We start from the raw sequence: 23,914 nt of genomic DNA, 5'->3' as shown, positions 1-23,914 counted from the left end.
CCACACAGTCAAAGGCTTTGGCATAGTCAATAAAGCAGAAATAGATGTTTTTCTGGAACTCTCTTGCTTTTTTGATGATCCAGTGGATGTTGGCAATTTGATCTCTGGTTCCTCTGCCTTTTCTAAAACCAGCTTGAACATCTGGAAGTTCACGGTTCATGTATTGCTGAAGCCTGGCTTGGAGATTTTTGAGCATTACTTTACTAGCATGTGAGATGAGTGCAATTGTGCGGTAGTTTGAGCATTCTTTGGCATTGCCTTTCTTTGGGATTGGAATGAAAACTGACCTTTTCCAGCCCTGTGGCCACTGCTGAGTTTTCCAAATTTCCTGGCATATTGACTGCAGCACTTTCACAGCATCGTCTTTCAGGATTTGAAACAGCTCCACTGGAATTCCATCACCTCCACTAGCTTTGTTTGTAGTGATGCTTTCTAAGGCCCACTTGACTTCACTTTCCAAGATGTCTGGCTCTAGATGAGTGATCACATCATCATGATTATCTTGGTCATGAAGGTCTCTTTTGTACACTTCTTCCATGTATTCTTGCCACCTCTTCTTAATATCTTCTGATTCTGTTAGGTCCATACCATTTCTGTCCTTTAACGAGCCCATCTTTGCATGAAATGTTCCCTTGGTATCTCTAATTTTCTTGAAGAGATCTCTAGTCTTTCCCATTCTGTTGTTTTCCTCTATTTCTTTTCACTGATCGCTGAAGAAGGCTTTCTTATCTCTCCTTGCTATTCTTTGGAACTCTGCATTCAGACGCTTATATCTTTCCTTTTCTCCTTTGCTTTACACCTCTCTTCTTTTCACAGCTATTTGTAAGGCCTCCCCAGACAGCCATTTTACTTTTTTGCATTTCTTTTCCATGGGGATGGTCTTGATCCCTGTCTCCTGTACAATGTCATGAACCTCATTCCATAGTTCACCAGGCACTCTATCTATCAGATCTAGGCCCTTAAGTCTATTTCTCACTTCCACTATATAATCATAAGGGATTTGATTTAGGTCATACCTGAATGGTCTAGCGGTTTTCCCTACTTTCTTCAATTTCAGTCTGAATTTGGTAATAAGGAGTTCATGATCTGAGCCACAGTCAGCTCCTGGTCTTGTTTTTGTTGACTGTATAGAGCTTCTCCATCTTTGGCTGCAAAGAATATAATCAATCTGATTTTGGTGATGTCCATGTGTAGAGTCTTCTCTTGTGTTGTTGGAAGAGGGTGTTTGCTATGACCAGTGCATTTTCTTGGCAAAATGCTATTAGTCTTTGCCCTGCTTCATTCTGTATTCCAAGGCCAAATTTGCCTGTTACTCCAGGTTTTTCTTGACTTCCTACTTTTGCATTCCAGTCCCCTATAATGAAAAGGACATCTTTTTTGGGTGTTAGTTCTAAAAGGTCTTGTAGGTCTTCATAAAACCGTTCAACTTCAGCTTCTTCAGTGTTACTGGTTGGGGCATGGACTTGGATAACTGTGATATTGAATGGTTTGCCTTGGAGATGAACAGAGATCATTCTGTTGTTTTTGAGATTGCATCCAAGTACTGCATTTCGCACTCTTTTGTTGACCATGATGGTTACTCCATTTCTTCTGAGGGATTCCTGCCCACAGTAGTAGATATAATGGTCATCTGAGTTAAATTCACCCATTCCAGTCCATTTTAGTTCGCTGATTCCTAGAATGTCGATGTTCACTCTTGCCATCTCCTGTTTGACCACTTCCAATTTGCCTTGATTCATGGACCTGACATTCCAGGTTCCTATGCAATATTGCTCTTTACAGCGTCGGATCTTGCTTCTATCACCAGTCACATCCACAGCTAGGTATTGTTTTTGCTTTGACTCCATCCCTTCATTCTTTCTGGAGTTATTTCTCCACTGATCTCCAGTAGCATATTGGGCACCTAGTGACCTGGGGAGTTCCTCTTTTGGTATCCTATCATTTTGCCTTTTCATACTGTTCATGGGGTTCTCAAGGTAAGAATACTGAAGTGGTTTGCTATTCCCTTCTCCAGTGGACCATGCTCTGTCAGACCTCTCCACCATGATCCACCCGTCTTGGGTTGCCCCGCAGGCATGGCTTGGTTTCATTGAGTTAGACAAGGCTGTGGTCCTAGTGTGATTAGATTGACTAGTTTTCTGTGAGTATGGTTTCAGTGTGTCTGCCCTCTGATGCCCTCTTGCAACACCTACCATCTTACTTGGGTTTCTCTTACCTTGGGCGTGGGGTGTCTCTTCAAGGCTGCTCCAGCAAAGTACAGCCGCTGCTCCTTACCTTGGACGAGGGGTATCTCCTTACCGCCACCGTTCCTGACCTTCAATGTGTGATAGCTCCTCAAAATCTTTAGCACACCTGCAAAAAATCCCCTTGCCACATAAAGTTACTTTTCACAGGTTCTGGGGATAAGTATGTGGGCATCTTGGGATGGAGTGGAGTGGGGTGGGGAGCATTAGCCAGCCTACCATAATTTACATGCATTAGGGGGGTCTTGAATACCCTAGTAATAGGACAGTTTCTGTGCTAGCAGAACCACCAGCCACTTCCGCACATCATGCCTGGTAGCTGTCTATGGGAAATCCAGCAGCACAGGTTCCAGCAGAACAAAGAACAGGAAGGCTGTATTCCCCATCGTGCCCTCATGTGCTCTTCTTTGGACAGGCGATGTTAATCAGGACAGTGATAATGAAGTTAAACATAATAGTTGCCCAGGGCTGCTGGCATAGAATAAAGAACTCTGTATTCCAGTCCAGAGTCCAGGGTCCAGTCCCCAGCTCTCGCTAACGCTTTGATCTTGGGAAAGTCACCTCATTTCTCTGAGCCTTGGTTTACATGTTTATAAAAGAGAGGTATTTTATCCAGTCATTAAGGTCTCTGGCCTGATGTTGATGTGTTGTTGTGGTCCGATTGGATTGCTCTTTTAAATGCTCCCCCGATCCTTCTGCCATCCGGAGTGATAGAGGGATGGTGGCTGGGAGGCACGGCTCTCAGACCTGTTTTCCAACATGTTCAGGAAAGCCATGGCTTTCTCTCTCTGAATCCACAAGATAACCCACTGTTCAGACTTCTGCCCCATCACATGAGTTTTTCTTAAAAGTGCCGTCCACACGTCTGAGCCCCTCTTCTTGGTCTCCCCCTGGGCCTTTCTGTTGGAGGCATCTGCATGTGTTTCCTCGCCTGGAGAAGCTCCAGGCTGGGAGTCATTACACCCTGCTTCCTGTCTCATGGCCATCATTTGCTAACTGGACGACCTTCGGGAATCACTTCATCTAATCTATAAAATCTGCATAATTATTTGTCCTCTGTCTTCCATACAGTCCTGCAGAGAGGGTCAGTTGAGGTAACAACTGTAAAAGTACTTCAAAAATACAAGACACTGTTCAAAACCAACATGGCTTGATGATTTTATTATCACTGACCAGATCACCTTTGGGTTTTTAGAATCTTGTATCTTTTTCTGTAACATCCTGTCTGTACATACACGTGCGTGTGCGCATGTAGTGTATATGTGTGTGTGTTTGCTTGAAAGGTCTATTGTTTCAAAACGGGACAGACAGGATCAGCCTTAGATCCTAGGCTGTCCCTCCATTTCCTACCTCTTCCGGGAATTGTCTTTGGCTTATGGGTAAGAATCATTTGTTTTTTTAGCTCCTCCTTTCCTGCTCACTTTCTTGGAGGCCATTTGCATTTCATCATCAATAACTCTGGAGCACTATGTTATTTCTGTCCCAAGGGCCCCTGGAGCCAAGTGGGCCCCTTCATGATGCTGGATAGGAAATTTTGCTGTTAATTAAACTTCACAAAGCCACATGCCATTTTCCTGACCCTCTGTTGAAACTTAGGGAGTCTTGTTACATCCAAGGGGGGCAAAAACCACACAGCAAAAGACGGGAAAGCTTTTGGCCTTGTCTGTGTTTCTCCTTGGAAAATCTCCCTGATAATCTGGGCAGTTAGCAGAGCAAGCAGGTACATCTGTTTTTAAAATGCAGACTCTACATTTTCGGTGTTTTTTGTTTTCTTCCTGCAAGGAAAGTTTGGTTTCTTTTCCTCCTTTTGAAGCAGGATTTCCACTTAGTCCCTGAATTGTTTGACATGAAGTTACCTGTTGATGCTAACCAGATAGATGGTGCTTTAATATGCTTCGGTTTCTGAATCTGAAACCTTAGCCCCTTTTCGGTGCGAGCATTTGTAACAGAGCCGGACCCGCTGGTATGTACGCTTCTGCCTGTAGGTTAGGAGAGATTGGAGCCAGATTTTAAGCTTGAGTGACTCTGCTCTCAGACAAGGCTCCAAAGAGCCCTTGTTCCTTTCTTGTGGCATTTCATTAAGTGTCAGAAGTATTGCATTAGTTATCAGAACAAAGATCACATTTGCCGTAAGAATGCTGCGTTGAATCCCCTCCAAGTCATTCATAACTCAGGGTTCCAGAAGAGAAGGGTGATGGGCTTTGGAAAAAGCCTGACAGCAATATGTGTGTCCCAGAAAGGGATCTCAACCTTGCATCCGGGACCCCTAAGGCTTCTCCTTGGATGCTCGCCTGGTGGCAGTCAGAGATGCCTTTGTGTGAGGATGGTGGGGGGGAGCACATCTTGTACGTGTGGCGTTACTGTCATTTTCTTTAGTCACCCCCTTCCTGCACACATTGCTGATTTAGTTGTAGTAAAGAAAATTATTTTTGTAGCACCTGCTATGTGCCACATTAGTCACATATGTATTTGAACCGTAAGCAGCACTGTGTTACAGTTGAGACCACTGAACTGAGGTCCAACGATCCCCAGCGTCCTGCTCCTTTAAGGGGTGGAGCGGGTCAGAGTGCAGGATTGCCTGACCCGAGCCGCTTCTCTCTTCCCACTCCAAGCCTGTAATGTGGATGCAGGTAATTTACCTGTGACAGAGTTTGGAATACAGAGGCTGTGGCCTCACTGTTGGTTTTCATGGTTAAGTACTAACCGCCCCTCAAGAGCATTTTGAGTCCTTACTTTCTTACCTTAACTATGTGCACTTCCCTGGGCAGATAGCTCTTCTGGCTCATCTCTGTTAACTGTAACAAAGGCAGCCACAATGGATGTTTATTGGGGGTTTACTGCGTGTAACAGACTGAATACAGCTCTCTCCCCCTACTCACCTCAAAGGTATGGAGTCCCCTAGAGCCTGAAAATGCTAACTTATTTAGAAATGAAAAAGACTTTGCCGATATAATGAAGGATCTTGAGATGGAGAGATTATCCTGGTGGGCCCTGCGTGCAACCATGAGCGTCCTTATAAGAGATGGGCAGACGGAAACTTGACACCCAGACACACAGAGGAGAGGTGATACGAAGACTGACTAGAGAGCGATTTGAAGGTGCTATTCTTGAAAATGGGGGGGATGGGGCCACAAGCCAAGGAAAGCTGGCTGCCACCAGAAGCCAAAAGAGGCCAGGAAAGAGACTCCTCAGAGCTTCCTGAGGGAGCTCAGCCCTGCCAACCAACAACTCCATTTCGGTCCATTGACCCTAATCTCGAACTTCTGGCCTTTAGAACTGTGAGAGAATCAGTTTCTGTTGCTTTTAGCCACCGAATTTGTGGTAGTTTGTACAGCAGCGACAGGAAACATATGCAGCGTTGAAGGCTCTGAGCTAAACCTCTAGGGACTCTTATGCATAAAGTAATCCATATTATCCTTCTTTTTTAAGTGCAAGAACTCTGCACTCAGAGAGATGAAGTAATGAGCCTTGGGGCCCGGAGCTAATAGGTTGGAGAACAGGGCTTTGAAACGGAGTTTGGCTCTAAGCCTCTGCTCTTAACTGCTGTATAGTTCTTTCTTCCTGTCACCTGACTTATTTCTCGGCTGCATGCCCTCTACATCAGGCCTAGGTCAAGATCATGCCTTGCGCCAGAGACTTCCTTTCCCTCTTTATGGTTTGACTTCCAGGCATACATTATTTTCTTTTTCCTATAGAAACACTTAGTCCCTCGTGGGCCTTGTGGATCCAGCAGCAGTTAGCTAACATTTCCCTTTTCCTCAGTGATGAGAACATGTGGGCTAGTGCTAAAAATGTTTTCTTTCTGGATTTGGAGGGAAGCAGTAATTTCCCCCACCCTGTTTTCCAGTAAATTCTCATTCCAAGCAGTCCATCCCTGTAATCCTTGGTGAATGGCATTTGGTATTTATAAGCTGTACTCTGTTGCAGCAGTTTAAGCTCCTTAAGAGCTTACCATTCATTCATTCGTTCAGTAACATTTGTTAATATCACAGTAATATCCATTCATGTAGACTTCCTATCTTGGAAAGTTGTTTAATATCTTTTAGACTCAGTTTCCTTATGTATAAAATTGGAGTAATGACCCACTTTACTGTTTGCAGTGAGAGTTAATGGATAACATGTATAAACCATTTGGCAGGTGTTCAGTAGTTGCTGTGATCTGAATACTGAATTTATGTAAGTACATGATGCTATTTGAGGGGATGGAGTAAAGTCTAGGACAAATCCCTTTTTCCTTCAGTTAACTCAGGGTAACAGACCTGCATCTAAAACAAAACAAAACAAAACACTTCTCTAATGCAAGTAAGAATGTTAGGAATTTTTTTCACACATGACTATTATAATAGAAATATTTCATATTTAAAACAAAGAAAAAATATACATGGTACAGGGGTACACATTAAGTTGTATGTGTGAAAGAGGAGACATTCAGATTGTGAGAGAAACACCGTTGCTTTCTCCATGGACGATTCACATAAAAAATGTTCAGGAAATGTAAGTTGCATCATCAACACACTACTGTTTCATTATTAAATTCAGCAGCATGTACAGAAAATAGTGCTTCAGTTTGCTTCAACCTGCTGGGGGTCAGCCTCTGGGGCAGAGATCACTGTTTGAGAGGCCCCGGGGAGAGGGGTTAGGAGCTCGGTTTGCTTAGCGCCTGCCTGGCCAGGTACTGTGCCCCACAGGTAATCTCATTTGGTTTCCCTTTTAAGCCCCTGAGTCCCCCAGGGCTGCTTAGGTTCAGATCACAACACACACCAGCAACAGGTTTGATTCTCAAGAGGGCTCCTCTCAGTTAAGCTGGAGAAATGAATGCATTTACTGTTCTTTCATGCAAATCCAGGCTGTACCTCCCAGCCCCCATTTGGCTGTCTGCCTCTGCAGTGACCCTCATGTGTGAAGGTTGCGGGCTCTGTGTCTCTCTTCTTGGGGACCGTTCAGCTCTCATGGTAACCACCATTTACAGAGAGTCCACAAGGGCTAGGCCCTTTACCTTCATTATTTTGTTTAACCCTCGTGGCAGCCACTGATGAGGTAGGTACCATTATTCCATTTTGCCACTGGAGATAGGAAATGTGGCCTGACTGACCCAGGATCACAAAGTAATAAGTGGCTGGCCTGGATGGTTTGATGGAATACCCAGGACCTCTCTATCTCCCCAGTTACCACCCCTGTCCCAGTTGATCTCTTAGTTTCCTCATCTTCAGGGATGCCCTTGCCCAGCGTGAAACAGGGTGGGGCCATCATCTTTCTCTGAGCAATCGAATGTTAACTTAGTTTCAACTGGAATTGTCTCTTTGGTAAACCTCCACCAGCTCATCTTTTGCCTTTGTGTGAATCCAAAACAGATGCCTCTTCCTCTGGTTAGGTCCATCCCCTCCCTGAGAAGACACACTGCATTTCAACACCCAGGTGTCCTGGTGCAATGAATAACCTGCTCAACTACAAGTGGCAGCTGTGCAGGCAGTGGGTACTATTGCTTTCTATTGGTCTGAAGTTGGTTTCCTTGAAGACCCCCTGCTCCCGCCATGCCCTTATTCCACCCCTTGGGGCCCATACTGCACAAGCACCTGAAGATCAGTCCTGGCAACCCAGTATCATTCAGATGTGCAGCAGCACCTGGGAGCACTGTGGTGTTGTCCTTAGGGATGCTTGGCTGGCCTCCAAACACCATCCTTTAGACAAGGAGAAGCAGCCTATTGGCAAGATCTATTAACAAATCAGAGTCCAGGTATCTCCTGAGATCCTTACCCCAGAAGGACTGGGTCTGTTCTGAAGGCTGTTTATATTTGGGGTGTGTGGAGGTGGGGGGACAGTGCTATGGTCCTCACTGTCTGGGCTGCCAGCAGTTGGGTGGGGTCACTGAGAAGAAGGTTTTCTCAGGGCTTGGCTTCCTGGCGCAAAGAAGGCCTTTTAAACTCAGTTGCTCCAAAACCACCATTCTACTTCCTTTGCTAGATTCCAGGCATCTTGGTTCCTGCTAGTGCCCCTGAATCCATTGGTGAAAAGACCTCATTCCTTTTCTCTTATTAAAACAAATTCGTCATTTCCTCTCTCTCCCTTTGTCTCCCCAACTCCCCCACATGTAAGCCTTTGAGATCCTTCTTCCCTGAGGGCTCAGAGCAAACCTGTCCACTGATTCTTCCATTGGTCTTTAAATCCAGACCTTAAATACTTTCCGGGGAGCAAGCAGATCTGTTTAAACCGGCTAATGTGTGTGACAGTGTGTACCACCTAGTAGACAATCAGGAAAGCTTTTGTTTTCATCATCTTAATTTTTATTTCCCTAAGTGGTCAGAGTTTTGCCTCTTATCTGCTGTAGACAGCAGATAATTTATTGCCTGGAACAGCTCTGGCAGGACTTTCAGTCTTCTGAACTTCTAAGAAGACATATGCTCTCAACCTAAACCATTTGCTCACAGCCTCTTTGAACTCAGTACATGCTATCCTTTCTCCATTTGGCAGGTGATCACAATGGAACGGGGTGAGTTTTAGGAACACAGGGCTCTCTTTCCAGCTGTAAGCTGCAGACTCCTTTCCTTCCACCTTGCCTTGGATCACGCACCCCTTGGTGAACGCATGTTTCTGCTTTTCAACGCTGCTCCCTTCCATTCTTCCTCCCCTTGCATTTGAGTGTCAGGGTCTCTCTAGGTGGCCAATGGCTACTGATGTTTAATTTCACATCAGCTCCCTTTGCTTCCCACCCAGAAGTGTGGGGCTGCCTTGACTTCTTGCTTATTGGAACTCAGAGCTTTTATATTTCTGCTAATTGATCCACAGAGGTAACCTTTATTGACCCGTTGGTAAGAAATGGTGAGCAATTAAGCTCTGGTCTCAAACAAGTGTTATTTCAACAAACATTCACAGAGTGCCTCTGGGTCAGACCCGCTGCTAATCTCAGGGATTACACACACAGGAGTAAGAAATTGACAAGCCTTGCCCTCAAAGACTGGAAGACTTGGGGGGAAGCCAGGCCTTTTACTCAACAACATTACCAAGATGCAGTGTTAATGCCGTGGCAGAGGGGCGAACAGACGACAGAAAGCGCTCACTGTGTGGGGGCCGCCTGGGGGAAGCATGCGGGTGCTGATGTTTATTTTGGGCTAGAAGGCTGCTCCAGTTCAGAAGTTTGTAGGTAGGGTAGAATTCCAGGCAGGCTCTTGGAGGCACAAGAGCTCAGTGTGTTTGGAAAATGATGAGTGATTTTTTGTGCCTGGAAAGTGTAGGGTTGGTGGCAGGAGACAGGGGAGAGGATAAAGGCTGGAATTGAATCTGAGGTGAGAGACTGAGACCAGTTGATGAAGGTCTTAATGTGGCATCAAAATGAATGTGCCTTAAAACCATCTATGTTTGAACTTTATTTTCTAGGCAGAACAAAGTCATGAACATTTTTTTCTTTTTAATAGAGGGTAATGATCAAGGGGCGTGTTTATGAAAACGAATCTGGTGGAGAGAGAAGTCAAAAGTACGTGAGGGTCCTGAGTTTGACTTGGCTTCCTCATGGACCGGGATGCGTGCACAACCTGGGAATATGCTCTGGGGTGCATTTTGTCATCACTGTAGCTACTGTATTGGATGTCCAGAGTCAGTGCAATTCATTACCTAGGCTCTGTTGCCCAAGTACATCCAGATTCCAAAGAAGCTTGGCACAGGGCTTCTGATGGCCTTTGTTGATCTAAAATCTTCTGGGAGTATGTGACTTTTCAGTTAGTGACATTTCAGAAGAATATTTTCTCCCCTAACTGTTTATGCTCCTTTTGTCTTTGGGGATTACAATTTATAAATGGGTATTTTGTGTCCAACTGAAATGTCTCCATATTCAAGTATTAAGTTTGCTGACTTGTATTCTCTTTGTGATGTTGTGTATACAGCAGACAAAACCTTTAGAGAGAGTTCTGCCTAGGAATTTTGGCATTTGCTTTCTTAGGATCTTCCCCACATCCATAAAAGGCTACATTTTAAAAAATTCAGTGGAAAATGATTTAGTAGTATTCTTTTTGATATCACTTTCCTATATTGAAAACTTGTAGAGAAGACAAAAAAATTTTTTATGATAGTACAAAAGGGTAAGAAATGATAAATCTGCTTCAACTCCACCCTGAATCTGCTTCTCAAAGGAAATCCTTGCCTAAAATTTCATTTGCATCAGTTCAGAATGTATGCAGCATACATATGATATGTTGTATACATGTTTTCCTCCTTTCTTTGTAAACACAAACAAGGAGCATGAATGTTTCCTGTGTCTGCGTCTTGTCCTTTTTCATTGCAGGGTACTTTGGGGACCGTTCTGTATCAGTACATATGCATCTGCCTCATTCTTTTAAACAGCTTCATTGAACTCCACCAGCATGTACCCTGACGTGTACCTTCATTTAGCTAGCTCATTATTCTCCTCTTTAAAGATGCTTACATTGAGTTTCAAATTTAGCAACTCAGAGTTGCAAAATGCAATTTATTTTTCTACAACTATGGTAGAAGTTCATGAGTCTTGGTTCATGAGTCTTGGTTTCTGCTGCTGCAGGAAAACTGCCAGCTCCAGGAAGCTCAGATGATCAGATGCAGCAAGGCCAAAAAACACAAAGCAAAACAAACAAAAAACAAACCAACCAACGGCAACAAACATGACCAGTTCTGTGATTTATACTTAGCTCACTCAGGACTTCCCTCCGTCCTCGAATTGTACCCTTTTCCCTGAGGGAGACGTGGATCTCCAGATGAGCGGCTTCTGTGCAGCTGTGTTCAGTTTTGTGGTCGCTCCTTTGCTTCCATGAACTGCCTCCCACCCTTTGCAGTAACTGTCCCTGAGGTCTCCACCTGTACTGTAGTCAGAAGTCATGCGCTCTGTGTTCTTGTTAGAACCACAAAGACTCCTTAGGGATGACCCATCAGTGCTCAGGTGGGCCCCTCCTTCCCAAGTCCTCCCATGTTCAGGAGCCATGTTGGACATGGACTTCCCTACAAAGCTTGCAGGCCCCTTCTATTCTCAGGCTCCTAAACAAATCTGAAAGTGAAAGTGAAGTCGCTCAGTCGTGTCTGACTCTTTGCGACCCCATGGACTATAGCCTACCAGGCTCCTCCCTCCATGGGATTCTCCAGGAAAGAGTACTGGAGTGGGTTGCAGTTTCCTTCTCCAGGGGATCTTCCCAACCCAGGGATCGAACCTGGGTCTCCCGCATTCCAGGCAGACGCTTTAACCTCTGAGCCACCAAATCTGAGGTTTCTATTACTCCCCACCCCAGGCAGAATTTTCTACCCTAACCTCTGCCTCTGCCTCTCAGTTGCTCCCTCCTGTGCCTGCTAGCCAAACTCTTAATTCCTATAGGTTTGAGACGATTATTTCAGTCTTAGCATCTTCACATTCTGGAGTGTACACGATACCTCTGCTCTCTGTGCTCCCAGCTTTGGATCTTGCCAGACAAGGCCCAGCATTCCAGATTCTAAAGAAACCTCTTCTCTTCTGCTGATCTTTAGTTCTTCTCTTTTCTGGTGCGGTAATGATCAAGGTCATTCTAGAGGCACTGGTCAGGGAGAGAAGGGATTGCTGAGAGGGAGAGATGTACTGGCTAATTCCTTAAAACACTGTCCTATGAGGGTTGTTTCAGGTGTCCTGCCTGTTCAAGAGGCTGCACCGAGGACCCCTCAGGTCTCTTCGTGCCTCTGTACGTAGATAGATATATATATATAGGTATGCGGCCCAGTATCTTTTAAGATGTCTATTAAAACTTCTTTATAAATGCATTTGGGGATTAATTAGGAGTTTCGGATTAGCAGATACACACTGCTGCTGCTGCTGCTGCTGCTGCTGCTGCTGCTAAGTCGCTTCAGTTGTGCCCGACTCTGTGCGACCCCATAGACGGCAGCCCACCAGGCTCCCCCGTCCCTGGGATTTTCCAGGCAAGAGTGCTGGAGTGGGTTGCCATTGCCTTCTCCAAGATACACACTACTATATATAAAATAGATAATTAACAAGGACCTACTGTATAGCACAGGGAACTATAGTCAAGATCTTATAATAAACCTATAATGGAAAAGAATATCAAAAAGAAAAGAAATACACACACACACACACACACACACACGTGTGTGTGTGTGCTCAGTCGTGTCCCACTCTTTGGAACCCCATGGTCTATAATCCACCAGTCTCCTCTGTCCGTGGAATTTTCCAGGCAAGAATGCTGGAGTGGGTCGCCATTTCCTTCTCCAAGGGATCTTCCTGACCCAGGGATCAAACCCATGTCTCCTGCATTGGCAGGCAAATTCTTTACCGTCTGAGCCACCAGGGAAGGCCAATGTATGTATGAATGAATATATGTCTATTACTTTGCTGTACACCAGAAACTGACACAACATGGTAAATCAACTATCCTTCAATTAAAAAAAAAATCAAACTGAAGGATTTGGGGGAAAGCATTTCACTTGATAATAGGTGTGACTCACATCTTCCTTTGCTCTCTCCACGCTTAGCATGCTGAGTGGAAGAAGAATGTGCACAATTTGGAGGCTAGAGTAGAGGCAATCCTCAGATGCAGCTTCTTCGCATCTGTAACTAGGAGACTGATTTTAGCTTCTCATATCCTCAGACCTGTCTTTGGTGCTAAGACTGGCCAGGTAAATTTGCACCCAAACATTAGCTTGGGAAGAATTTAGTTTTGATATGTAAAAACAGTGCAGCGTGCAAATGTGGCATAATGGATCCCTTTAAATCATATGGAGATTACTCATTAGATACATTAAGATTTAAAAAGATCTTAGATTTTTCTCAACAGCATCTAGTACAGGAACTTCCACCCACCCTTGCTTCTGTGAACCTCTCCAGTAATATCCTGTCTCCCAAGCCTCCTTCCCATCTTTGCTATGGAAGGATTGACTTCTGTTTACCTAACAACTCAGGTAGCTTGCTGCAAGGAATGCGCCTCTTTAAATGCTGTAAAACCTGGAACCTCTGAGCTGAAGGCATACAAAGGAGACTTTTCAGTTGAGCAGGGACACCAACCTCACTGCCCAGCCCCCAGCTGGCAGACTCAGGCTCCTGGGGACCCCAACAGGCTGGTCCCAAGGGCTGCTGCTCTGTTGGATGCTGGGGCCAATGTGTGGTTCATGTTAGCACAGCTGAGAGAGGCCAGGCCTCTTGCAGAGACCTGACTGAGCCCGAAGCTCGAAGGGAAATAAACATGAAGAGTGTAAGAACTACAAACAGCCTGGCTTCCAGAAGGCAGGGTTCTCTCTCTGCCCGTTCTACTCCATACTGGGAACTGAGACAATAGATGGAATGCCATCCTGTATCCGCAAGCAGCTGACAGACAACCTCTCCTGGGTGGCTCTCAAGCTCTGACAGGCTTGCATGGAGCACCGTGACCTCTTAGTTCTTCCCTCCTTTTGAGAATAAAGCTGAGTCCCAGCCTCTGTTGGATCTTCTGTTTCATTCTAAGGATGTGTTTCTTCTCCAGGTGTTTGATACCAGGAATGGTCTCGCTTAATAGATGAGATTTTATTCCTACACAGAGGGATATTTCATGTACTGGCAATTAAACATGGATAGTAATGGGAAGGTGGTGGCTCAGATGGTAAAGAATCTGCCTGCAATGCAGATTCAATCCCTGGGTTTGAATCCGTGCATTTAATCCCTGGGTTGGGAAGTTCCCCTGGAGGAGGGCATGGAAATCCACTCCAGTATTCTTGCCTGGAGAATTCCATGGACAGAGGAGCCTGGCGGGCTACAGTCCATGAGGTTGCAAAGAGTCGGACACGACTGAGCATCTAACACTTTCACACTTTCTTTCAATAAGAAGGGTTCTTGCTTTGGCAGTCATGGTTGGAGCCATTCATTCATTTGTTATTTCAGTTTTTCAACAGTTATTGAATACCTGTTCTATGCTGACCATTGTACTAGGATCTAGAGATATAAGACAAATAAGACATATCCCCTCCTCTGAAGGAGCCTGCAGTCTGTTAAACTAAGGCAGTCTAAAGAAATTGGTACAATAAAAGGTTATTATGCTGTGACAGTTACATGGGGTCTGGTGGAAGGACAGAGGAGATGAACATTGATTCTAGGGAGTGGAGGGGTGGGGTTTGGACCCAGAAGAGCTTCGTGGAGGAATTATTGCTCAGCTAAGTCCTGAAGGGTGACTAGCTGGTTGTTGCAGAAAATGGTGGGGAAGGCAGCCTAGAGGAGAAAGCAGCGTAGCCAGAGCATGGAGAAATAAACTGGGTTGTTCTGTTGGGAAACTCCAAGGAGTGTGGTGTGGGAGGTCTCTTGAGTACCAGGCTGTGATAGGAGCTTTGCTGTGCAGGCTAGGTGGCTGAGCTGAAGAGTTTGAACTTACAATCACAGGGTTGAGGAGAATAGAAGACCAAGCTGACATCAGGGCTGTGACAGTTACATGGGGCTCAGTGGAAGGACAAAAGAGAAGGACACAGATTCTACGGAGTGGAGGCTTGGGTCGGGTTTGGACCTGGGGATGGTGCGGTACTTGGGGGTGAAACAGAGCAGTTTGGCCCCCAGACCAGCATCAGCATCCCTTGGGGACTTGTAAGAAAGGCAGATTCTCAGACCCCACCCAAATCTCCTGAATCATACTCTTTGTGGGCAGGACTCAGTGGTCCGATTAGGTAAGACCTCCAAGTGATTCTGATGCTTGCTCAAGTTGGAAAACTACTGAGAAGACGGAGAGTATAGGAAGAGCTAGAAAGAGAACACTTTTGTCTTGTGGGGTGAAGATGATGAATTTGGGCTTAAATGTGTGGAGTTTGAGATGTCTGAGGGAATGTCTAGAGCAATTAAAGTATAGTCCAGGGACCCACAGCATCAGTGTCAGCTGGGACGTGGTTACAAGTGCAGAATCAGACCCCCACCGGCTGACCTCCTAAATCAGAAGCTGTATTTTGACAAGATCCTCAGCTATTCTGCATGTACATCCCAGGTGAGAAGCAGTGCTAGTCTAGAGGTTAGTTAGGTCGATGGAACTGATGCTCAAAAGAGGGGTCTGGGCAGGCAGTAGACATGTGGGTGTTGTCAGTTCAGGTGGTGGTCATAGATGACACACTTCAGGGTTCATGTCGAGCTGGGAAGAGGGAGCTAGATGTGACGTCTTTGCTTGAATCATCACACTGACTGGTCAGGATTAACATCACCAAGCTGGACAGCATCACACTTAATTAGCCCCTGGGTGGCAGCCAGCCGGTTGTAGGGAACATGTTTTATGTGTTTGTTACTCTTTCCAAAACGCTGTTTGTAGCCATTTTCTCAAGAAACAACAGTTTCCCCAGACGCCCATAGAAGGTCGTTGGAAGGACTGAGGCCAGAACTTGGTGTCAGAACCCTTGCTGTCATGCTCTTACCATTGTTGGGGAGGGAGGCTCTGCCTTTACTCATGTTGTCAGGCTTGGAAATGTGAACAAGCAGGAAAAAAATATCACACATGAAGCTCATAGATCAATAGAAGTTTGTTAAAGGTTGTTGAAACAAGTGATGGAAAATGAATGATAAAAACTGCTTTCAGATTCAAAACATGCATTCCTATTGGTAACCTCAATTTGATCTTTACATCTTCGTAAGTAGATAAGCTGGGAATTATTCATGATCTCATTTTAAAAAATGACAGTTGTATTGAGATAATTAATGTACCATAAAATTCACCATTTAGAGTGTATAATTCAGTGATTTTTAGTATATTCACAAGGTTGTGCAATAGTCACCACTCTCTGATTACAGAACATTTCCACCATCCCCAAAAGAAACCCATATCCTTTAGCAGTTGCTGCCTAGTCTCCCCTAGTAAGCAATAATCTGCTTTCTGTCTGTCTCTATGAATTGCTTGTTCTGGACATTTTGTATAAATGGAATCATGTAGCCTTTTGTGTCTGGCTTTTTTCACTTAGAATATTGTTGAGGTTCATCAGTGTTGTAGTTTGTATCAGTGCTTCATCCGTTTTATGGCTGAGTAATAATCCAGTGTATGGATATACTATGTTTTGTTTATCCATTCATCAGGTGATAGGCATTTGGGTGGTTTCCATGTCTTGGCCATCATGAACAGAGCTGTTATGAACATTCATGTACAAGATTCAGTATAGGTCTTTGCACAGACATACGTCTCCATTTCCCTGGGGTATATACCTAGGAGGATTGGAATTGCTGGGTCACATGGAAATACTCCATGCGACTTTTGAGGAACATCCGGGTAGTTTTTAAATGACTGCACCATTTTACCTTCCCACCAGGAATGTCTGAGGGTTCCAGTTTTTCTGCATCCTCTCCAACACTTTTTTTATTTGTTCCTTTTATTATAACCAGCCTAGTGGCTGTAGCTCTCATTTTCTAGGTAAGAACATAGAGGGTGTGCTTTTTGTCCAACTTTGGAGAGCTGGTAAATGGCCAAGCTTGAACACTTTTTAAAAAAGCAAATATTTATACGAAACATGCTGTGTGTCAGGCATTGTTTAAATCCTTTGCACTTAAGTTGTTTATGTTTTACAACAACCTGGAAGCAAGGCACTATTGTCATCTTTATTTATTAATGTACGCAGGGCCAGGGCTGGATCTGAGATGCAACATTTAAGGAGACATCACAATGCTGAGAGTGACTATCTCTTTTTTTTATTAATTTGGAGTATTGTTGCTTTATAATGTTCTGTTAGTTTCTGCTGTACAGTGAAGTCGATCAGCTATACATAGAGAAGGCAATGGCACCCCACTCCAGCACTCTTGCCTGGAAAATCCCATGGACGGAGGAGCCTGGTAGGCTGCAGTCCATGGGGTTGCTAAGAGTCGGACACGACTGAGCAACTTCACTTTCACTTTTCCCTTTCATGCATTGGAGAAGGAAATGGTAACCCACTCCAGTGTTCTTGCCTGGAGAATCCCAGGGACGGGGGAGCCTGGTGGGCTGCCGTCTATGGGGTCGCACAGAATTGGACACGACTGAAGCGACTTAGCAGCAGCAGCAGCAAACATACATATATCTCCTCTTTTTTTTGGATTTCTTTCCTATTTAGGTCACCACAGAGCACTGAGTAGATTTCCCTGTGCTATGCAGTAGATTCTCATTAGTTGTCTATTTTATACATAGTAGTGTATACATGTCAATCTCAGTCTCCCTGTTCTTGCCCCCTTCTTCCCCCTTGGTATCTATCCATTTGTTCTCTATGTCTGTGTCTCTATTTCTACCTTGTAAACAGGTTTATCTATCATTTTTCTAGATTCCACATATATGCATTAATAAACAATATTTATATTTCTCTTTCTAACTTACTTCAGTCTGTATGACATTCTCTAGGTTCATCCGCATCTCTGCGAATGACCCAGTGAGCATCTCCAAAAGGACTAGTGACCGACCCAAATTGCATAATTAGCAGGTGGCAGAGCTGGGGTTCAAACCCAGGAAACCTGGCTTCAAAGTCCAAGTCTAACCACTCTGCTATACAAACATCAATGTCCTTGACTTTCAAGTCAGGCTTTTTCTGTTACTTTTTCAAGACCTAACTTTCCAAAGTTAGCTAGGACTTTGACAAATGGAAAAATCCCAGAGCCGGGTGATGGGGAGATTAAGCAAAACTGATCACCCTAACAGCTCCCAGGCACCTACCACATGCACCCCTGGAAGGGTTAACTAGCTACACAGATCCCCTCGGCCACATCTGTGCTTATTATCCCAACTCTGCATAAATCTACCCTTGCAAGTGGCCAGATGGACTCTGTCCTGTGGGGAAGAGGCCATTCTGAACCATCAGGATTATTAGCTCTGACCGGCTGTAAGGAAAACACACATTGTCCTGGCCAAGTGGGGATGAATCTGCTGCTTGTCCAAGTGTTCTGAGTCAAGAATTCAGAAATCATATCTCTCACAAGCACTCGCTAATTGGCTGCTCATCCTCTGTAGTCTGTTTATCAGAGTTAACTGGTCGTTTGTTTCTGAATCATCCTCTTTCCAATGGTGTTGCTGTTTGGGTAGGTTTTGAATGGTTCTCGGCAGAGCCTCCCATGAGGCACTGTGAATATAAAAATATACATCTGCACATGTATATGTTACCCCCTCTGGGGTGATGGGCAGCCTTTGAAAAGATGCTTACACAAGTCACTGGCCAACTGTAGGTTCTCCCTCTGCCTCCTGGACTTCCCAAGAGCAAGGTCAAGTCCGTCTGGGTTCAGCACCTCTCACTGATGGAGCTACAGCAGGGCATCCTGGCTCAAACCAGCAGAATTTTTGTCTGTGTCACAGGCTAAGAGGTTTTTGAAACAATTTTATAGCTGTCTTTCGCCATTAAACCTGACAAATGTTGTTGAATTCTCACTCTTTTGCTTGGAATTTCAGTTCTATTCTGTGACTTTGTCAAAGTAGTGGGTCTATGGACCCCAGCATCACCATTATCACCTGGGAACTTGTTAGACATTGAAAGGATGCAAAGATGCCCGGATTCTTGGCCCCCAGAGGAGAAGAATTTAAATCCAAGGCCAGAGACGAGGCTTGATCACGCAGAGCTTTTGTGTAATAAAGTCTTATTAAAGTATAAAGGAGATAAAGAAAGCTTCTGACATAGCCATCAGAAGGGGGCAGAAAGAGTACCCCCCTGCTAGTCTTCAACTGGATGTTATATAGTCACTAGCAGTCTGTTAATGAAAGAAAGGAATGTCTTAAAACTCAGAATGGCACCAGGCCCCTCACCCATAAGATGCATTTTGGGATAATCTTGGCACCAAATGGTTCATCCTGGGCCATAAAATGATTAACTTGAATCTTGAAGAAGGGCAGATCACCATACAAATAGTTTCATTTACACAGATTAGAGGAACAATATCTGAGTGTAACATACTGGTTTGTCAAGTAGGTTCTGAGCCAAGAGGTGGAACCAACTTGAAGACAGAGTTTGGGGTAAATGCATAGTACATTAGCGTAGCTTAAGATAAACATTTCCATAAGAAAAAGGCATTGGTTAACTTCAGGTAAAACCAAGTGTCATTAGGACAACACAGTACTTTAAGAGAAACCTCTTTTTAAATTTGTATAGAGAAGGAAAAAATACCCCTAGTTTGTTTCCTCCTGCCCCTTAAGAGAGATAAAAATGTCTGACACTTGCAGGCTATTTCCTCCGTTGGGAGACCCCTGGGCTTCCTGCCTGTTACCCTCTCAACATGAAGAATCCTACCCCTTCCCCAACCTACTGAATCAGAATATGCCTCCCAACAAGATTTTTTTGCCCATTCAAATCTGAGAAGCATCACTCCACATATGTTTATTTCTCTGTTACCTTCTGTTGGGGTTTCCACTCGTACTTACTTTGAAGCTAGAATTTCTATTAGGCTTTCAGATCTTTAAAAAAAAAAAAGACACACACACAGAAAAATTCTTTCCTTCACTTTTACATGATTTCATTCATTTTACCTGGCCTGCTACAAGAAGAAAAAAGCAAATTACATCCAACATATATATACACACACACATACACACACACACATATATATATGACTAACTTCTTAATTGCGTCTCTTAAAGCAGCATTCTGAAACTCCCATCATTAATAGAGTCCTAAGTGTTGCCAAGATTAATTGAGAAATGCCTAAAGGCAAAATAAACACCAGCACAGTTTAATTCAAAACCATATCAGCTAAGAATGAAGGTGCAATTTGTGATAAAGATGTTAGTAATTAGTTGTGGTCTGTTAAATTTTATATTCAGTGGTTCTGTAGAGTGAAGAAAGAATTCTTCAAGAGGGCAGAAATTAATGTTTCACCTTGATTGCTATTTTAATGTGCTTATTTTAACGGGGCCATCCTGTAGGAACCCTTGGGCACATTTCCAGTTTTACATCAATGTAGAATTAATTATTATGGAAGCATATAATTTTAGAGCTGGAACAACCCTCACAGTTATTTAATCCAGTTCAGTCATTTTACAAATAAGTAAGAGTTATGTGACTTACTTAAATCCTTCCACAGAGTATTGGAACCTTGCTTCCCAACTCTCAGATCCGTGATGATGAAACCTTCTGAGATTACCCAGATAGAAGTTCTTCCTCTTGCCTCAGATTACCAATGCATTGCTTGTTGTATTGCTTCCAAAGCTGTTTCCCACTTTGTGTTATGTTTTAGTTACTTTAAGCTGTATGTCTGGGGTCTCGGGTACCCCATCTGATTCACTTTTATATTTCTTCATCATTCCTAGCTCTGTTTTGAAAACAGTAGTTGTACAATGAATTTGCATGCAGTGGTGTGCTAGAGCTGGTTTTGCCCTGGTTGCTAGAGCTGATTGTGTCTTCACATCAGTTGGCCATGGCGGGAGTATTTGCACCATGGAAATGGACAGAAGCTATAAATCAGGGATTTTTTTCTCCCTGGCGGGGTGGGGGGAACCTCTATTTACATAATTGTCATAAGATCCCACAGGGCAACTGATCTTGGCAAAACCTAAAGATCCATATGAATGTGAACATGGCCCTTTACCCATTATTCCTTGTGAGGTGACTTAAATGATGGAGTAGCCAGTTGCTCAGATTCCTGAAGTTTCTTCAGGGATTGAGTTTGACCCAGGGAAAGTCAAGACTCAGGACTGCATTAGTCTTTGGTTGCTTAGCTAAGTTCCTCTTTCCTGCAAAAGCTATTTGGACATGAATGGTCATGGAAACAGGGTCTGAAATATTAGTACAGTTGAGTGAGAAAAAAACCCCACTAACTATTATTGGGGGGAAAAAGTGAACAGGATGTAACTATGGCTGAAATGATAATTTTCTCTTTATTCTTCTCAAATACTATATATAAAATAGATAACCATTAATAATAAGAACCTACTGTATAGCACAGGGAACTCTACTCAATACTCTGTAATGGCCTATATGGGAAATGAATCTAAAAGAGTGGATATATGTATATATATCGGAGAAGGCGATGGCACCCCACTCCAGTACTCTTGCCTGGAAGATCCCATGGGTGGAGGAGCCTGGTAGGCTGCAGTCCGTGGGGTCGCTAAGAGTCAGACATGACGGAGTGACTTCACTTTCACTTTTCACCTTCATGCATTGGAGAAGGAAATGGCAACCCACTCCAGTGTTCTTGCCTGGAGACTCCCAGGGATGGGGGAGCCTGATGGGCTGCCGTCTATGGGGTCGCACAGAGTCGGACACGACTGAAGCGACTTAGCAGCAGTAGCATGTATGTGTATAACTGACTCACTTTGCTGTACACCTGAAACTAACACATTGTGAATCAGTTGTGGTCCAATAAAAATTAAAAAACCTTCAGTGGCTCCCTACAACCTACAAAACACCCAAACTCCCTGACATAAGTCACATACTAGCCACAGCTTACTGTTCTAACCTCATTTTCTACCGATCACATCACCCACTGTTGATTCTCACTTTCATTCTGCGTTCCAGCCTCTGTAGAGCCTCTGTTTTGGCCTAACCCTTCCCCTGGAAAGCCCTCCTGCTGCCCCTCTGTTCCACCACAGGCTCTCTCTCAGGCTTCTGTTCCTACCCAGTCCCCTCTCCCATGGACCATAGTTTCTGGGTAACATGAAAATCCTCTCTTGTGTGTTTCTCTTTAGGAGCAGGACCCGAGGTCCCATCGGCCCTGGCAAGTATGGTTATGGGAAAGCCCCGTACATCTTACCATTGCAGACAGACTCTGCACAGCCACCCCAGAGGCTTCGGCGGCAGAAGCCCTCATCCCGGAATTCCAGGTCCCAGGGGGCATCTGGCTCTAGCCATGGCTACCACCCTTCAGCTCACCAGCCCCCCCAGCATGGACCTCTGTACCAGAGTGACAGTGGCCCGCGTTCTGGACTGCAAGCCTCAGAGGGCTCTGTCTACCAGCTGCCTTTGACCCATGACCAAGGCTTCCCTGCAGCCTCCAGTCTCTTCCACAGCCCAGAAGCAAGCAGCAGCCCTGGGCTGGGGGCCCCCAGGGCAGCTCAGAGCTTCTCGCAGCCCACCAGATCTACAGCCATCTCCTGCATCGGGGCCTACCGGCAGTACAAGCTGTGCAACACGAATGTGAGTACATACCGCCCGAGACTGGCCCTAGAAACAGCTGCTACTCATCTTTCTGCTGGTCGGCAGTACACGTGGTAGAAGACAGCAAGGGCATGGTTTTTTAGACCATGTGAATGCTCCCTTCCTCTCATTCCTTTTCATGTGTTCTCCCATACACTTTTCTAAGGTTATTACTTTAGTAACTTATGGATAACTTCTTGAGTCATTTATTGATGATTGCTATTGCTGACCAAGCTACTTCCACATTCTCAGTGGCTTTATATCAAAACTATTTCTTCTTTGCTCTTTGGCCTGTGAGTCAGGTGCAGTTTAGTTAATTTAGGGCAACCAATGGTGGTGCCAAAGATGGGGGAGTTTCGGGAGGTTTGACCAGCATGAGTGTCATCCAGTAAGTTTCCTGGCGGTTCCCTGAAAAAGTCTGACAGTGAAAAATTGCTGAAGATTCCATAGCTGATGACTCTACAGCAAAGCAAATTATAAATGGAAGCTACACAAGATGACCAAATATGCTTAAAAAAAAAAAATCAGTTTGTGTGCTGTGCTCACCCAGTTGTGTCCAACTCTTTCGACCCCGTGAACTCACCAGGCTCCTCTGTCTATGGAATTTTCCAGGCAAGAACACTACAGTGGGTTGCCATTTTCTCCTCCAGAGGGCCTTCCTGACTCAGGGCTTGAACCTTTGTCCCTTGCATCTCCTGCATTGGCAGGAAGATCTTTTTTTTTTCTTTTTTTTTTAACCACTGAGCCACCTGGGAAACCAATATCAGTTTAAAGACTTTATACTGAGTTGGCCAAAAAGTTCTTTTGGGTTTTTCCATCGTACAGAAAAGTCTGAAAGAACTTTTTGGCCAACTCGATATAAAAGAGAAAGAAATAAGAGAATCCTTAAAGGTTAAATTTCCAAGTTGCTATATTTCTCATTAATTATTTAATCTGCCTTAATAGTTTTACTGGGTAACAGGACAGCTGTTATATATTAGCTTCAATTTCCTCATTAAAAATATATTTCCTGCCACAGAGTCCATAGAAATGACTTAATTTGTGATTTTAATAATTCCTCTGAATGCCTGGATTTCTTTTCAGCATGTTCTTCCACTGACAGACTTCAGGAATTATTGATTTTTTAGAGCAATAATTTTCTTAAAGCCATTACTAATCAGTCAACCAGTAAGTCTTAATTGAGCATCATGGCTTGTCATGAAGCTCCATGGAAGACAGAAGAAAAGTCATATTATCTACCTCATAGAGTTGTTATGAGGATCAAAAGCGGTGATATTAAGAAAGTGCTTTGTAAACAAAACAAAAAAATACTTGTGCTCATCATAAGACATGGTCCCTGTTCTTGAATATCCATTGCAATTCTTTTAAAAATGAAATGGATTAATTTCTAATGTAGAATACACTCTTCCATTGCCTAGTATGTGTCTTAATTTTGGGGACCAAGTAATCCATAAGGAGAAGGAAAAGAGAGAAGGCATTTAGCATATATCAGCTTCCCAGGTGGTGTTAGTGCTAAAGCAGGAGAAGTAAGAGATGTGGTTTGATCCCTGGGTCGGGAGGATCCCCTGGAGGAGGGCATAGCAACCCACTCCAGTATTCTTGCCTGGAGAATGCCACGAACAGAGAGCCTGGCGGGCTACAGGCCATGGGGTCACAAAGACCTGGACGTGACCAAAGCAACT

The 23,914-nt window shown here is 44.3% G+C and overlaps 1 protein-coding gene across 1 annotated transcript in view; it reads left to right on the top strand.

Moving 5' to 3' along the window:
* LOC120860912 (thrombospondin type-1 domain-containing protein 4-like) overlaps positions 1–23,914 on the top strand; it is a 198,219-nt gene that overhangs the window by 11,230 nt on the left and 163,075 nt on the right. The window contains exon 2 of the mRNA XM_040236634.1: positions 21,785–22,232. Coding sequence (XP_040092568.1) covers positions 21,785–22,232 — 448 coding nt within the window. The remainder of the gene's footprint in view (positions 1–21,784; positions 22,233–23,914) is intronic.

Source organism: Oryx dammah, unplaced genomic scaffold (assembly GCF_014754425.2).
Source record: "Oryx dammah isolate SB20612 unplaced genomic scaffold, SCBI_Odam_1.1 HiC_scaffold_11209, whole genome shotgun sequence".
NCBI lineage: Eukaryota > Metazoa > Chordata > Mammalia > Artiodactyla > Bovidae > Oryx > Oryx dammah.
This window is presented reverse-complemented; position numbering and strand designations above follow the sequence as displayed.